Source organism: Schistocerca piceifrons, chromosome 2, assembly GCF_021461385.2.
Source record: "Schistocerca piceifrons isolate TAMUIC-IGC-003096 chromosome 2, iqSchPice1.1, whole genome shotgun sequence".
In the NCBI taxonomy this organism is placed as follows: Eukaryota; Metazoa; Arthropoda; class Insecta; order Orthoptera; family Acrididae; genus Schistocerca; species Schistocerca piceifrons.
This window is the reverse complement of record NC_060139.1, coordinates 665,865,393-665,883,238: the sequence shown is the minus strand read 5'-3', so window position 1 is coordinate 665,883,238 and position 17,846 is coordinate 665,865,393. Positions and strand designations below refer to the sequence as shown.

Here is a 17,846-nt window from a genome sequence, read left to right as displayed (position 1 = left end):
TTTGAGTAATCAGGGTACTGATACCGTAGATCATCTGTGAAGGAATTCCGAATCTTGCCAGCTTGTCCAAGAGTATCGGTATTTGTACGTGATCATATGCACCCTTAACGTCAAGAAAAGCTGCCACTACTGTCTCTTTCGTTTGAAAGGCTGACGTGATATCCATATTAAGCAAAAACAGGTTATCCATGGTCCCTTTGCCTTTTCTGAAGCCGTATTGACTCCAAGGCAACAAATTACTTTTTTCAAGCCACCATTCTAGTCTCCTTTTTATCATTCGTTCCAGTGTTTTTGCAACACACGACGACAAGGCAATAGGTCTATAATTAGTACCGACATTTGGATCTTTACCACGTTTGAGAATTGGAATTATTACTTGCGTCGTCCATGTTGATATGAGGTCTTTCTTCATCCAGTACTGATTAAAAATGTTCAAGAGAAAGTCTTTCGCTTCTATAGGCAGGTGTGCAAGCATAGAGTAATGTATGTGATCAGTGCCAGGGCAACTGTCGCTCGATACTTTAATAGCTTCGTTGAGTTCTTCTTTAGAGAAAGGACGAAGGGGAACATGATAGCGGTCTTCTTCAGCAGGGAACCGATGGTTTAAAAATGGCACCGTGGGAGGAGCGATTGTATCTATGAATTCCTCTAACCAGGCCGTGGTAGCAGGAGGGGAGGAAGACAGTCTTCTTGTTCTAAAAGCTTTTATTTTATGCCAGATGCTTGTCATACTGGTTTCATTATTTAGGGACAGGCAAAATTGTTTCCAACTGTCCTTCTTGGTTTTCTTCAGGAATTTGGTAACTCGCGCATTCACTTTTTGTACAGCCAAGAAGTTGTCCAATGAAGGATTCTGACGATACGTTTTCAAGGCGAGTCATCGCTTCGCAACTTCCCGAGAGCATTCCGAATTCCACCAAGGAGGAGAACGGTGCTTCATTACTGTAAACTCTTTTTTCTTAGGGATGCTGATGCCAGCTGCGACGTTCGTAGCATTGAGTAAAACTGGGTATGCATCTTCGTCCCGTAAATCACGTCTCGTATTTGAGAGTGCCCGCCGAACCGTTTCCTTGTAAGAGGCCCAATTGGCTTCCTTGATTTTCCACGTACTATGAGAGTAACAGATGTGCGTAGTATCGACGTTGATGTTAATGTGAAACTCTATTGGGAGATGATCGGATCCCATTGAATCCTTTTTAACGCACCAATTAGATATTTCAGTAAAGCAGGGGGTGCAAAGAGTTACATCAACTGCGGAGGGTCTACGGAGAGGTGAAGTTATCATAGTAGGAGAGCCATCGTTGAGTATCACTAGGTTATTATCTTCGATAACGCTTATCAAGGTCCTGCCGTTCCTGTCTGTCACGTCTCCTCCCCACGCTACATGGTGGGCATTCACGTCTCCAGCTACAATAAAGGGAGGACAAAGCTGACTTATTAATTGTCTCCAGTCATCTTCCACGATACTGTCGTGGGGAGCGTTATACAACGAGACAACTGTAAAGGTTTTGTGAGCAGTTCGTATCTCCACAGCAACTAATTCAAGGTTGGTGACAGGTACGTGTAACGGGTGTGGTCGATGCTGCAGCGAAGTTTTTACCAGTATAGCTACGCCGTCCCACCCATCGAAACGGTCTTCCGTTACTATAGAATAATTTTGAAAGCGAACAGTTCGTTCGAATTTGAACCAAGTTTCACATAACAGAACGATATCAGGCTGACTTACGAACAGTTCTCGTTGCAAGCTTTCTCTATTAGAATTAGCCGATCTCGCATTCCACTGCAATACTTTTAAAGCCGCCATAATTTAGGGAGAGAGAGATTGAAATATGCCAGTAACGAGGTGCCGGATATCGGAATTGTTCATAGCACTATTTTGTCTCATGTTTTGCAAGACAATATCAATCACATTTATTATCTTATCTATAAGTTCAGCATGATCTTGAGGCTGTCGTTGATTCGGCGCTTGTGGGGTTGCTAATCTGTGAGCAGCAGGCTGGTATGGATTTTGGCTGATAGGAGTGAATGAATGTTGCATGGGATATAACAGGCTGCGGTACTGAGACCACTCACGAACGTTACTTTGGTTGTTTACTTGCGCCTGCCGCCGGGGAGGCCGGTACGCGACGTGTGTCTGATGGAGCACAGTTGCACACTGAGTTGCGTCCCCACTTCCGCGTTGTTGACTGCATGCTTGCGGCGGGCAGCGGCGGGAAGAGTTGTGGGTTTTGAAAGTCCGGAGAGCTCAAATTTGTTGGAGCAGGAATGATCGGAGCCGGCAAGTGATGTTGTTGAACCCCAGTGACGGATGCATAGGTTGGCATACGAGCAATAGACAGCGCATCCCTGAAGTCAATGTTGTTGAACGTAGCTAATTCTTGAGCTCGTCGCCGTGTATGGTATTCCGGGCAGGAATGGTCCGTGGATGCGTGTTGTCCCCCGCAATGAGCGCAAATAGTGATAGGTGAGACACAGGATTCAACATTATGTGGACCACTACATTTAATGCATCTCATCTGAGATCGACATTGTTTGCTGATGTGTCCGTAACGAAGACAATTAAAGCACTGCCTGACAGTTGGTACATAAAGGTCTATGGGACATTTTGTTCCGTGAATAGACACGGCTTCCGGTAAGGTTTGAGAGTCGAAGGTTAACAAACAGGTCTGCAATTTAACGATTTGGTCTTTACCATATCTCTTCGTAAACCTCCGAACGCCTACCACAGGGAAGGGAGATTGTACGACTTCCAAAATCTCCGCTTCTTCAAAGTTGGTGTCTACTTTCCTGATTACTCCCAGCTTATGGACAACAAAGGAAGGAATGTAAACTTCTATATTTTTTGACTTTAATACCTCACTGGTAACTAGGAAATTATCCTTGTCTGGGGTTTTCAGTTCCACCTTAACTTTTGTTTTTCCTGCTGAAGAGATGTTAAGGATAGAATTCTTCACTTCTGGCAAGGAAATATGCAATAATTTCCCTAGTGCCATAGGGTGCAAGCGGCCTAAGTTTTTGTCCAAACATTCCATGTAAACTACGAATGGTCCCCTATCTGTACGTTTGTAAAAGTTGAGAGACCTCGGAGTAGGTGCAGGTCCCACAGGAGGGGTGTTAGTTGCAGCATGTTGATTAGGAGTGAGCCCAGAAGCAGTTGCTACAGGGGGGTCAGCTACATTTGAATCGTCAGTTACAGGTAAGAGTTGATTAGCGTCTGCTATGAAGGTTTTGGAATTTCTTAAATCCAGACTGACCTCACTTTGTCGCTTGTTTCTCGTAGCGGAGAAGCTGGAGGAATCCTGTTCCGATAAATCCATATGGTCTTCTGCCGGCTGTATTCCAGATTCTCCCCGAACAACTGCTAACGAGTGGCTGATCACAGCCGTCATGTTGTCCAATGTAGTTCCTGGAGGAGCTGGTAAGGGTGCTGCATCTGGATGTAGCCGCTGGGCAAGTGGTTGTTGTTGATGTTGTCCCATAGGGGCGTCGAAGTCACCACCCCCTTCTCCATACACCCCACCATACATGGCGGGACTTGCCGTCACCGATAGTAATGTCAGGTGTTAATGTGCCTAACAGAAAACCGTACCAAACGAAAGCTGTTACGCGCGTGCACTAGTAGGTAAACACAAGCGTCACACGAAAGAGCGACCGCGTAGCACGTCTTAACACTTCCGCGTCTGCAAGCGAACTGTTGGATGACGTTATACCCCGCTGGCGCCTGCGCTGTTCTAGAAAGCCAGCAGATAAATTGGTGAGCTTCTCTAACTCTACATGCACGCCCAATACGTTTCCGTGAGAAAGTCAAATACCTCGGTGTCTGGCTGGACCGGAAATTACTCTGGGGGACCACATACAACACATGACCAACCGAGCTAGCGCGAGGCTCAAACAGCTCTACCCTATGCTCAACAGGCGTAGCACCCTGAACAGAAGGGTGTCGAGGTCCATGTACATGACACTTATCCGACCCCTGATGACGTACGCAGCTCCTGTCTGGGGATACGCTGCGCCTACACCTGCGCCGTCTGCAGCTCATACAAAACTAAGTACTCAAAATCATAAGAAATGCTCCACGATACACACGCATCGCGGACCTTCACCGGGAATACCGACTTGAGACTCTCACGGAGGTAATCCACAGACTCACCACAAGACTATACATAAACTCCAGACATTGGAACCCGTTTATTCTGAATCTGGGGAACTACGACCACAACCATAGATGGAAACATAAAAGACCAAAAGACATACTTGTAAGGACCTAACATCTATGGCCAAGCATACGCAAACATAACGGTACAGGTGAGCCCCTGTTAATCAGACGCCATTACTGGATATCCAGCTGGAATACACTGCCGAATAACTGGCACCACGCAGGGAAGCCGTACCGTACACTGCATGCAGACAAGCTCCACACGTCCCCCACACAGTGAGATGATCTATGGACGATCTCTGTATAACGATCTTGATTGTTCCAGGAATGTAGCGGCTGCAGCAACTGGGATACATCGCCATCGCTTGCCACGGTAATGATGCATGATACCCATACTAACAAATCCAACCTTGCATGAACTATTGCAGCTAGTAAGCCACTACTGCTCTTACTACCCATCCCACTGTCGCAGAGGTTTTTTTTCCCACGGCACGAGCCTTGGCACATTTTTCCCTCTGCTCTTCAAATCGCTACCCTCACTCGCGTTTCGTCCACTATCTATCACCTGATGGACCGTGTTAATGCGTAGTCTTACCCAGACGCACGGATAACATCACAGTCCAGCATCCTGTGATCCACTTACTAGATTACTAACATGTTGACGGAGGTGACAGTAGAACTTTTGGTTTGGTCACCACGTTGGTGCGGGCATGGAGGGGTCCCATCTCTCTATAGCGACGGGACAGTAGCACCTGAAGATAGAGGGCAGTTGTCTCGCTGAAATATTGTGCGGTTTCTACAATATTATCCGGCGTAATTCCCGGGAACCTATGAAGTATATTTAATATATTTTTTATTCTAATAGCATCTTGCGGACCTCTCTGGCAGGGGATCCGCGAACCACCTGCTGGGAACCGCTGGTCTAGTATAATGCGAGCGACGGTTATCGTGGAGTAGCTTAACTTCACGTAGTCTTCCTGGTTGTTGTTCTTGGACTGCGTCCCAGTTGTTGACAATAAATGTAAGCAGTGATGGTTACAGCAAGGGGAACCTATTTGTAATACACCACACCGTCGTTGTTTCTCCAGACTCCCCAACGGGGAACTGTTGCTTTGTTTGGGTTCAGCCATTCCTTTCTTTTCCTTGTGTTAACAGAGTCACCATTTCTCGTCACTAGTAGCGATGCAGAATAGTAATGGTTGGTGTTGTTCATAAGCCGTCTGATGACGAGTAAACAGAGATGCACGTATGGCCACCCGCTGATTTTTGTGATATTGCCTTAGAGCATGTGGTATCCATACATCCGATTTTTGAGCCTTCCCCGTTGTTTGCAAATGTCGCATGATAGTGAGGTGATCAGAGTTTATCACATTTGCCGTTTCTCGAGTAGAGTGACCAAGATCATTGTGAACTAATGCCTTTAAACGGTCTTCATCAAATCCCGAAGGTCTTCCTGGACATGGAGAGTCACTAATGTGAAAACGACCCTCCTTAAAACGAGAAAACCATATTTTTGCCGTGCTCTGTCCAGTAGCGTTACCCCCATACTCAGCGCAAATGCTTGTAGCTGCTTCCGCTGCTGTCACCGCTCTATTGAACTCAAACGGAAGACTACGTCGGAAAGTTTCGTTTTCTCCAGTTGGCACTCCTTTTTCTAGCGTCCACGGCTCCACTCACTATCCGCAGATGACAAAATGACAATATGTAAACTGATACAGCAAGAGTGAACTACAAATAAAATATGACAATAAATAAATAAACCCAAAGCAACCGAAATACCAACATGGAAAATTAAAAAAACGGTACGAATTTATCCATCAGCCTAATACTACAAGTTTTGTGTAGTTACTGTACTGAAATTCTCAATAACTTCGTTGAAATGTATTTGAAGCTTCTCTTTCAGTTGATGAAATGGATAGATTGGATAGTCTTTCTTGATACATCGTAATGTAAAAATAATTTTTTTATTGGTTTCAGTTGCGAAAAGCTTGCCTCCAAGAAGTATTAAATTACAAGTGACGTACAGGGTAATGAATCACTGAAGTCTAATTTAATTATTTTTAATTATAAACTGAAGGATTTTTTGGGCTGTCCATCTAGCAGCAACTTCCACACTCGTATCGGTTCATGTAGATGCCTATGAAAAATGGTTCAAATGGCTCTGAGCACTATGGGACTTAACTTCTGAGGTCATCAGTCCTCTAGAACTTAGAACTACTTAAACCTAACTAACCTAAGGACATCACACACATCCATGCCGGAGGCAGGATTCGAACCTGCGACCGTAGCGGTCGCGCGGTTCCAGACTGAAACGCCTAGAACCGCTCGGCCACACCAGCCGGCGCCTATGACACCTTTTTAATTCTTGCAGCACTTGCTCCGTATTAAACTCATCGTAAATTTCTACCATGTTCTCCAGAGCTACAGCCCGAGCTTCATCGGGAACTTCAAGAATAAATTTTGTTTCAACAACCTGAAAAATTTTAGTGATTTCCTTCCAGGCGTGTATCGTTGTGACAATTGTTATACAAATTGGTCTGTGCATTCAAACATTTAACGACGAACTTCTAGAATCGATAGTCCAGTGTACGGAGCTAGTTCACCCAGCATGTTTTATTTACCCTCCTTCTTTCTCATCGGTCATGTTAATTTATATATCACTGTATTTTTTAGTGCCAAAAGTTTATTATTAACAACTATAGTTCGTTCTGTCATTAAACTCTCATTCAGGGTTTTTAATTTGGCGAGTTTTTCTTATAAAGTCAGTTTTGGAGACTATAGATATTGTTGGACTAAATTTACTTCCTCTAGTATCGTGTGCCTAATGATGACGCAGAACAGAAACTTAAAATCATATTTAGCTGAAAGGGGTAAGCTCGCTGCAGATCTAATATCAAAATTTCCCTTGGATGGATCTTGCATATCTTTCAAAGTGCTCACAACTGTTTCCACGTTTTCTTCTGTGAGTTTAACTGAATGGCAGTGAACCCTCCAGCTAGTATCAGACAACTGTTTCAAACTTTTTCGTGTTTCTTGTACAAGTAATTCCCATCAGTATGTAGAAGATGAGATGAATGAATATAACTTCTACTCCACAGTTCCAAAACAGGTGAAGCTAGACGGAACGCATGAGAATGCATGCACTCCACAAAGATTTAACAGATGATTAACACAGAGACAGAACAGAGCTTTTGGTTCGACTTCTCGAATTTCTCGTTGTACTCCTCGACTTTCTCCCGACAGCGATGCAGCACTGTCAAAACCTTGGTCGCTGAACAACCCACTATGCAGCCCTTCTTTTTCCAACTGCTGTTGAATATCTTTTGACATGTCCTCTAGTTCATCTAGTTGGATTTTCATGTCAATAAAACCAACTACGTAATAATTATGTATAACCTTGAAAAAGTGATTTTAAAAATGTAATACTGTAGTTAAAAAATTAACAAATCCCTGGTAACCTCTTCACTGTACTTATTCGCGTATTTTTAACACCTTTGTAAATGACCTAGGTATCAAAAAATGCTTCATGTAGAATAACTGTGTCTAGCAGACAACTGGTTATCATTCTACAGTTTCTAAGTTTCATGCAACATCTTACGATAATTCTAAAACTTCTGAACAGGGCCACTGACAGTTGCCACGGGCTGATAATAGGTAAGTAGGTATCCCTATCAAACTCTCAACAATCTCTGGTTCTTTCAACTTATCCAGGCCCCGTCTCCTTCATTTCCTATCTTTCTGCAATTTCTTCAGTTTTAATCTATAGTTCATAGCCAACAAATCGTAGTCAGAGTCCACATCTGCCCCTAGAAATATATTAAAATTTAAAATCTGGTTCCAAAATCTCTATCTTACCATTACATAATCAATCGGGAACCTTTCTGTGCCTTCAAGTCTCTTACACGTAAACAACCTTCTTTCATGATTCTTAAACCAAGTGTTCACGACTGTACAAAATTCTGCCAGGCAGCTTCCTCTTTCATTCCTTCCTCCCAGTCGATGTTTACCCATTCTTTTTTCCTTCTCTCCCATTTCCTATTATCGAATTCCAGTCCCCTATCACGATTATATTTTCGTCTCGTTTAACTTCCTGAATAATTTCTTTTATTTCATCATACACTTCTGTAATCTCCTCGTCATCTGCGGAGCTAGCTGGTATATAAATTTTTACTATTGTGGTAGGTGTGGGCTTCATGTCTGTCTTGGCTAAGGTAACGCGTTCACTATGCTGTTCAAAATAGTTCAACCGTATTCCTATTTTCTTACTTATTATTAAATCCACTCCTGCATTACCCCTACTTGACTTCTTATTTATAACCCTGCATTCACCCGATCAGAAATTCTGTACCTTCTGCCACCGATCTTCAGTAATTCTGACTTCGGCCTATCCATTTCCCTTTTTAAAGTTTCTAACCTAACTGTCCGATTAAGGGCATTAACACTCCATGCGCCGATCCGTAGAACGCCACTTTTGTTTCTCCTGATGACAACGGCCTCCTGCGTTGTCCCTGCCCGGAGTTCCGAATGGGGGACTATTTTACCTCCGGAATATTTTACCCAAGTGGACGCTATCATCATTTAATCATATAACAGAGCTGCATGCCCTTGGCAAAAATTACGTCTGTGGTTTCCCCTTGCTTTCAGCCGTTCGCAGCACCAACACAGCAAGGCCGTTTCGGTTGATGTTAGAAGGCCAGATCAGTTATCACCCAAACTTTTGTGCCTGTAACTACTGAAAAAAAAAAAATTACCCGTGGTCTAGGGGTAGCGTCTTTGATTCATAATCAAATCGTCTTCGGTCCCGGGTTCGATCCCCGCCACTGCCTAAATTTTGATAAATAATCAGCATTGGCAGCCGAAGACTTCCGGCATAAGAAGTCAGCCTCATTCTGCCAACGGCCTTGTCAAAGAGGGCGGACGAGCGAATAGAGGTTCAGGGCACTCTCTTGTCCTAGGGGTGGGAAATTGCCCCTAAAGGCGGAAGAATCAGCAATGATCAACGACATGAGGATGCAGAAGGCAATGGAAACCACTGCATTAAAGACACATAACGTGTATCCACAGGACATGTGGCCTGTAATTGAAGAAGTGTCATGATGATCTCTTCATTGGCAAAAGATTCCGGAATAGTCCCCCATTCGGATCTCCGGGAGGGGACTGCCAAGGGGGAGGTTACCATGAGAAAAAGATTGAATAATCAACGAAAGGATAACGTTCTACGAGTCGGGGCGTGGAATGTCAGAAGCTTGAACGTGGTAGGGAAACTAGAAAATCTGAAAAGGGAAATGCAAAGGCTCAGTCTAGATATAGTAGGGGTCAATGAAGTGAAGTGGAAGGAAGACAAGGATTTCTGGTCAGATGAGTATCGGGTAATATCAACAGCAGCAGAAAATGGTATAATAGATGTAGGATTCGTTATGAATAGAAAGGTAAGGCAAAGGGTGTGTTACTGTGAACAGTTCAGTGACCGGGTTGTTTTAATCAGAATCGACAGCAGACCAACACCGACAACGATAGTTCAAGTATAGATGCCGACGTCGCAAGCTGAAGATGAACAGATAGAGAAAGTGTATGAGGATATTGAAAGGGTAATGCAGTATGTAAAAGGGGACGAAAATCTAATAGTCATGGGCGACTGGAATGCAGTTGTAGGGGAAGGAGTAGAAGAAAAGGTTACAGGAGAATATGGGCTTGGGACAAGGAATGAAAGAGGAGAAAGATTAATTGAGTTCTGTAACAAGTTTCAGCTAGTAATATCGAATACCCTGTTCAATAATCACAAGAGGAGGAGGTATACTTGGAAAAGGCAGGGACATACGGGAAGATTTCAATTACATTACATCATGGTCAGACAGAGATTCCGAAATCAGATACTGGACTGTAAGGCGTACCCAGGAGCAGATATAGACTCAGATCACAATATAGTAGTGATGAAGAGTAGGCTGAAGTTCAAGACATTAGTCAGGAAGAATCAATACGCAAAGAAGTGGGATACGGAAGTACTAAGGAATGACGAGATACGTTTGAAGTTCTCTAACGCTACAGATACAGCAATAAGGAATAGCGCAGTAGGCAGTACAATACAGAAATACAAGTCGCTGAGGAATGAAATAAATAGGAAGTGCAGGGAAGCTAAGACGAAATGGCTGCAGGAAAAATGCGAAGACATCGAAAAAGATATGATTGTCGGAAGGACAGATTCAGCATACAGGAAAGTCAAAACAACCTTTGGTGACATTAAAAGCAACGGTGGTAACATTAAGAGTGCAACGGGAGTTCCACTGTTAAATGCAGAGGAGAGAGCAGATAGGTGGAAAGAATACATTGAAAGCCTCTATGAGGGTGAAGATTTGTCTGATGTGATAGAAGAAGAAACAGGAGTCGATTTAGAAGAGATAGGGGATCCAGTATTAGAATCGGAATTTAAAAGAGCTTTGGAGGACTTACGGTCAAACAAGGCAGAAGGGATAGATAACATTCCATAAGAATTTCTAAAATCATTGGGGGAAGTGGCAACAAAACGATTATTCACGTTGGTGTGTAGAATATATGAGTCTGGCGACATACCATCTGACTTTCGGAAAAGCATCATCCACACAATTCCGAAGATGGCAAGAGCTGACAAGTGCGAGAATTATCGCACAATCAGCTTAACAGCTCATGCATCGAAGGTACTTACAAGAATAATATATAGAAGAATGGAAAAGAAAATTGAGAATGCGCTAGGTGACGATCAGTTTGGCTTTAGGAAAAGTAAAGGGACGAGAAAGGCAATTCTGACGTTACGGCTAATAATGGAAGCAAGGCTAAAGAAAAATCAAGACACTTTCATAGGATTTGTCGACCTGGAAAAAGCGTTCGACAATATAAAATGGTGCAAGCTGTTCGAGATTCTGAAAAAAGTAGGGGTAAGCTATAGGGAGAGACGGGTCATATACAATATGTACAACAACCAAGAGGGAATAATAAGAGTGGACGATCAAGAACGAAGTGCTCGTATTGAGAAGGGTGTAAGACAAGGCTGTAGCGTTTCGCCCCTACTCTTCAATCTGTACATCGAGGAAGCAATGATGGAAATAAAAGGAAGGTTCAGGAGTGGAATTAAAATACAAGGTAAAAGGATATCAATGATACGATTCGCTGATGACATTGCTATCCTGAGTGAAAGTGAAGAAGAATTAAATGATCTGCTGAACGGAATGAACAGTCTAATGAGTACACAGTATGGTTTGAGAGTAAATCGGAGAAAGACGAACGTAATGAGAAGTAGTAGAAATGAGAACAGCGAGAAACTTAACATCAGGATTGATGGTCACGAAGTCAATGAAGTTAAGGAATTCTGCTACCTAGGCAGTAAAATAACCAATGACGGACGGAGCAAGGAGGACATCAAAAGCAGACTCGCTATGGCAAAAAAGGCATTTCTGGCCAAGAGAAGTCTACTAATATCAAATACCGGCCTTAATTTGAGGAAGAAATTTCTGAGGATGTACGTCTGGTGTACAGCATTGTATGGTAGTGAAACATGGACTGTGGGAAAACCGGAACAGAAGAGAATCGAAGCATTTGAGATGTGATGCTATAGACGAATGTTGAAAATTAGGTGGACTGATAAGGTAAGGAATGAGGAGGTACTATGCAGAATCGGAGAGGAAAGGAATATGTGGAAAACGCTGATAAGGAGAAGGGACAGGATGATAGGACATCTGCTAAGACATGAGGGAATGACTTCCATGGTACTAGAGGGAGCTGTAGAGGGCAAAAACTGTAGAGGAAGACAGAGATTGGAATACGTCAAGCAAATAATTGAGGACGTAGGTTGCAAGTGCTACTCTGAGATGAAGAGGTTAGCACAGGAAAGGAATTCGTGGCGGGCCGAATCAAACCAGTCAGTAGACTGATGACCAAAAAAAAAAAAAAAAAAACTACTGAAAAGGCTGCAACCCCTCTTCAGGAAGCACACGTTTGTCTGGCCTCTCAACAGATACCCCTCCGTTGTGGCTGCAGCTGCTGGACGGCTTTCTGTATTGCTGAGGGACGCAAGCCGTCCGACCGACAGTAACGTCCATGGGTCACGGGAGGGAGGGAGGGATGCATTTAAAGTAAATTTTCAATATTTGCACCTGTTGGAAATCTTATCAACATCTGACTGGATATCTGTGCAAGTTTTCCAGACAACACTTCATTATAGCTAACTCAGTCATCTACAAAAAGTCTGAGGTTGGTATTAATATTGTCTGTAAGGTCACTAATGTACATAATGAACAGCAACGGTCTCAAGACACTTCCCTACAACTCGGCTGAAGTCGTTTCTACATCTGTCGATGATTCTCCATTCAAGATAACACGCTGCGTCTCCCTACTAAAAAATCTTCAATCCAGTCACACATTTTGTTTGTTACCCCATATGGTCGTAGTTTTATTAATAAGCGTTGGTGTGGTACTGAGTCAAATGCATTTCGGAAGTCAAGAAATTCTCCATGCACCTGATTGCCTTCGTCCACAGTTTTCAAGGATGTCTTGTTATAGAAGCTCAGTTGGGTTTCACGTGGCCGGTATTTTCAGAATCCATATTGGTTGACACGGAGAAGATCATTCTGTTCCAGATGCTCGTTACGTTTCAACTTTGCAGGGGGCTTCGCGACTGGAGTATCTCTGTTCTACATTTAGAGGCCACTGACACCCCACATGACGTATCCAAAACTCGTGGCTGAATTAAGAATGCTGTCAGACAACTAACAAATAAAGAAGGCATACTCCCTAACGGCAGAAAAGGGTGTGTAACGAAGAAAGATCCACAGTAGGAAAAACGCTTCGCATGTAGAAGCAAAGTCTGTCATTTGAGTCAAGTATAATGTGGATTCACTGAAAAGAAAGGGGTACCTACAGAGTGGCGGTCAAAACGTTTGATGGATTGGGGTGTAGCCAAGTGAAGTATGAAGGCAAAGAGGCGCGAGGAAGGCTATGTTGCCAACAGCGAGAATGTTGACTCAATGGAAATGTTCTATTTACAAGCATGGCACACATGCTGTATTACACGAATTTGTACGGGTATGCAGACATTCTCAGTGCAGCACTTTCACAGGGAAAGTTGGGGTAACAGGCGGAATGAATGATTATTTGAAGAGGCACTGGGAACCAAGCGTTCCTTGCGTCAAATCACTTAACAATGTTGAACAACTTCTGAAAGCCTGTTAGTAGAGTTTGCACTCATCCTGTATACACACTAGCGATTTAATCTGTATAATTCTTTCAGTAGCAGGTTTGTGAACAAATCTTCTTGTGAAGATGGAAATGAGTTAAGCTCATGAAAATTTTGTCACGTAATTTATATAGTGCTGACAGTGTATAACATTCTTTTCTGTTACAGAGGCTAACCGATCGTGTACAGAGACGTAAGGGAAACAGCACTAAGACTACCTGGATGAAGGAATGGAGGAAAGTAGATGTCAATGAATACATTCTTTGGTTTGTATGAAACCTTTCATTATAAGTATGTAACAGAAAAAGGAAAGTAGCCTAGCTATACACTTCACCCATTTACTGTTACAGCTGATCTAGGTGGATGAACCGATGCCTCTGCGGGGAATAGTCAACATGGCGGCAGCGAAGTCAAATTCTGAAGAACGGAGCTGTGCTATATTCGGTTGCTGGAATGTTGGTGGCGCCTTTATGGAAAGGAGAAAGGACATTGTTACCGAAAAAATGTGGAGAACTGGCTTGCATTACCTGGGTGTCACAGAGACCAAGATGAAAGATGAAAATGGTTCACATTGGAAAGAAATAGGTCGCGACTGCGACCTGCTATTTAAGGGAGTCACATACGGGCGTGCCAGGGCTGGGGTCGGACTGATACTACGTGGGGAGTACAAGAACAATGTGAAAGACTGGAAAGGGGTAAATGAAAGGCTGTTGGTCTCCCATATTGTAGAAAGAGGTCACTCTATTGCGCTGTTCGTCTTCTACGGTCCAGATAATTGCCGCCTGAAGGTAGATAAGATGGTGTTCTTCAACGAGCTGCAAAATACTATCGATCAAACAAAGGAAGATAACATCATAATTGTGGGAGACTTCAATGCAAGAGTAGGAAGAGAAGCGGAAAAGTGGGACAATGTGATTGGAAAAGAAGGAGAGAACGTAATGACAGACTCCGGAGAGCTTCTACTTCAGTTGTGTGTAGGCAACGACTTAGTGATACTTAACACTTTTTTCGAACACGAAGGCGGGCAAAAATACACCAGATATTGTGAACTAAAAAACGCAGGAGGGGAAGGCACGAAAATACAACAGTCGATGATCGACTACTGTATTGTCAAAAGAAGCATGTTGCCTCTCGTCAGAGACACAAGAGCGCATGATGATGCGATAATAAAGGATCACCGTCTGGTAACAATGGAAATGGAGATGGAGCAGAAGCCCACTAAAGATGGCGTAAATAGATGCAGACAACATAATGAGATCGACACTCAGATAAGGTATCACTTGTTAAGGCAACAAGCCATTCAAACGAGTTATCAAAACCATGTGTCAGATATCTTGAGCAGGAATCCTCAACAAAGTGCGGCGAGTCTAGAAGATAGGTGGTCGAGTCTCAGAAACGTATTACTCGAAGCAGCCGAGAACGTGTGTGGTAGTAGTAGGCCGTGCTGTAACCGACGGGGGACGGCATGGTGGACAGACGATGTGGCAGGTGCTGTGCAGAGGAAGAAGGTAGCGTGGCGTAACTATCGTATCGAACGTGACCATGTTCACATGTCGGACTATAAAAATGAGAGAACAACGGCCAAAAAGGCTGTAGAAAAAGCGAAAAGATTTTCTTGGACGGATTTTGGAAACAAGCTAGGAAGTCCGCGCACTGAAGACCAGAAACTCTTTTTCCACGTGTTGAAGAAGGTGAATCGGGATGCGCATTGTACTAAACAAAATCTGAAGTCTACAGATGGGTCTCTCCTTACAGATATGAATGAAATTGTGGGAAAATGGCGCGGGTACTTCGAAGAGCGTTTTGCTTTGTCCGAAGATCCAGGTTTGCAAAAGCCAGAAAATGAGGTGGGAGAAATTATCAGCAGAAATGAAATGAAGAATTCATTACAGAAGATAAAAAATGGCAGATCCGCTGGTCATGACAGAATAACTCCAGAAATGGTTAAGCATATGGGAGAAAAAGGACATGTGGAACTTCTCAGGGTTTTTAATATGGCGTGGAAGGATAAGAAGGTCCCAGACGACTGGAAAGAAACTATAGTTTTTCCTTTCTACAGAGATGGAGATAGATCGCTCTGTGAGAGCTACGGAGCAATATCGTTCCTAAATACGGCTGCCAAGGTATACGCCAGGATATTAGAGGAACGCATCCGGAAGGGAACGGAAGAAAAGTTAAATGAAGCCCAGTGTGGCTACAGACGAAATAGATCCAAGAATGATCACGCATTCGTCATTCGACAACTTATTGAGTTGTCAAACGTGCGAAGAACTGCACTTCATCTTTGCCACATCAACCTAGAGAGAGCGTTAGGAAAAGTTGCACTAAGTGTCGTATTGGAAACCCTAGGTCGAAAACATGTGCCTGCCAGCACCACACTCGCTGTTCTGAGTTTGTTCGAAGGAAGAATAAACTACGTGCGGACAGGAAACGTGCTGTCCAGAGCTTTTGGAACAGGTTTCTCGCTAAGGCCTCAGGACAGTTTGTCCTCTTACATAAGTATCCTAGTACTGGATGATGTCTTCAACAGTTATCAGGCTCGAACAAAAGAGAGCATTTGCAAATATATGCCGGTATCAGTTTCAGCATATTGCGATCAAGTTGTCCTTCTTGCTGCGACGAGAACAGAACTGCAGCACAAGTTGGACGTCTGGTGTGAAGAGACGAACGGAAAACGTCTGCATCTGCTGGCAGAGGATGCGCGGGTAATGTCCGTGTTGGCGGGTGAAGACGTTGGGACAGTGGAAATCGACGGCCGTGCCATATTGGAAGTGCCTTGTCTCTCGTATTCCGGACTCTGTATAGGTCCTCGCCTCACAGCCGAGGAATTCAACAGGTGCATCGGCGATGCGGGCCGGCTCTTCAACGCTGCGAAGCACGGAATCGTCGGTAACCACAGGGTTGTAGGGAAACGGACCAAGGAGGCTCTGTTCGATTCTGAATATGTGGAGAGAATGGTGCGCGGGAGTGCCACGCGTTGGATATCGGCCAAGTCAGACATTCCCCGCATGAAGTCCATGGAAGATCGCTACCTCCGACATTCCACGAATTCTGGCTGCAGGAGGTACAACATGAGAACGCGGGCCGACACAAGGTCCTTGGCAGGCATGCGACAACAGCAGCTCGCGTATTCGGACCACGTGAGGAACATGGAGGAAGGTCGCGCTCCACGCTCCGTCTTGGAAACACTGGAGTCCGCGAAAAAGACCCCAGTTTATAGTTGGAGGCGAGATGTAAAGAAAGCCAGGGACAAGACCACGCTGACGCTGAGAGACCCTCTATAGGATGCGAGTGAAACAGGATTGGCTATAACCAAATTATGACTTTAAAAAAACATTTATGTACTTTTATTCGTTCTTTGCAAATAATACAAATAGTAAACATGAAAACATCGTTTTATTATTAGGGTTCAGTACCTCAATCGATAAAAAAGGAACTTTTATACACTGAAGCACCAAAGAAATTGGTATAGGCATGCGTATTCAAATATTGAGACATGTAAACAGGCAGCATACGACGCTGCGATCAGCAACGCCGGCCGATATGGCCGAGCAGTTCTAGGCGCTTCAGTCTGGAACCGCGCGACCGCTACGGTCGCAGGTTCGAATCCTGCCTCGGGCATGGATGTATGTGATGTCCTTAGGTTAGTTAGGTTTAAGTAGTTCTAGGTTCTAGGGGACTGATGACCTTAGATGTTCAGTCCCGTAGTGCTCAGAGCCATTTGAACCATTTTTGATCGGCAACGCCTATATAAGATAACAATGCCTGGCGCAGTTAGTAGATCGGTTACTGCTGCTACAGGGTCAGTTTATCAAGATTTAAGTGAGTCTGAAGGTGGGACAAAGCATCTTCGAGGTCGCGATGAAGTGGGGATTTTCACGCACGACCGTTTCATGAGTGTACCGTGAATATCAGGAATCTAGTAAAACTTCAAATCTTCGACAATTTGCTGCAGATTCCAATGCTGGGCATCAAGTGTCAGTGCGCGAACCATTCAACGAAGCATCATAGATGGCTTTTGGAGCGGAAGGCCCACTCGTGTGCTATTGATGACTGCACGACACAAAGCTTTGCACTCACATGGGCCCTTCAGCACCGACATTGGACCGTTGATGACTGGAAACATGCTGCCTGGTCGGACGAGTCTCGTTTCAAATTGTATCGAGCGGATGGAGGTGTACAGGTGTGGACTGAGTTGGGTTGATTTCGGGGAGGAGACCAAACTCCGATGTCATCAGTCTCATCGGATTAGGGAAGGATGGGGAAGGAAGTCGACTGTGCCCTTTCAGAGGAACGATCCCGCCATTTGCCTGAAGCGATTTAGGGAAGTCACGGAAAACCTAAATCAGGATGGCCGGCCGAAGTGGCCGTGCGGTTAAAGGCGCTGCGGTCTGGAACCGCAAGACCGCTACGGTCGCAGGTTCGAATCCTGCCTCGGGCATGGATGTTTGTGATGTCCTTAGGTTTAACTAGTTCTAAGTTCTAGGG

The 17,846-nt window shown here is 44.2% G+C and overlaps 1 protein-coding gene across 2 annotated transcripts in view; it reads left to right on the top strand.

The window, feature by feature from the left end:
• Positions 1 to 16,713, top strand: part of LOC124777805 — a 70,699-nt gene extending 53,986 nt beyond the window's left edge. The window contains exons 2-4 of one of the 2 annotated variants that reach the window (XM_047253321.1): positions 4,482 to 4,529; positions 13,527 to 13,624; positions 13,709 to 16,713. In XM_047253321.1, coding sequence (XP_047109277.1) covers positions 13,730 to 16,642 — 2,913 coding nt within the window. In that variant the 5' untranslated portion in view covers positions 4,482 to 4,529; positions 13,527 to 13,624; positions 13,709 to 13,729 and the 3' untranslated portion in view covers positions 16,643 to 16,713. The remainder of the gene's footprint in view (positions 1 to 4,481; positions 4,530 to 13,526; positions 13,625 to 13,708) is intronic. The other variant, XM_047253320.1, reaches the window with a different exon arrangement.
• The last annotated feature ends 1,133 nt before the right edge of the window (positions 16,714 to 17,846 follow it).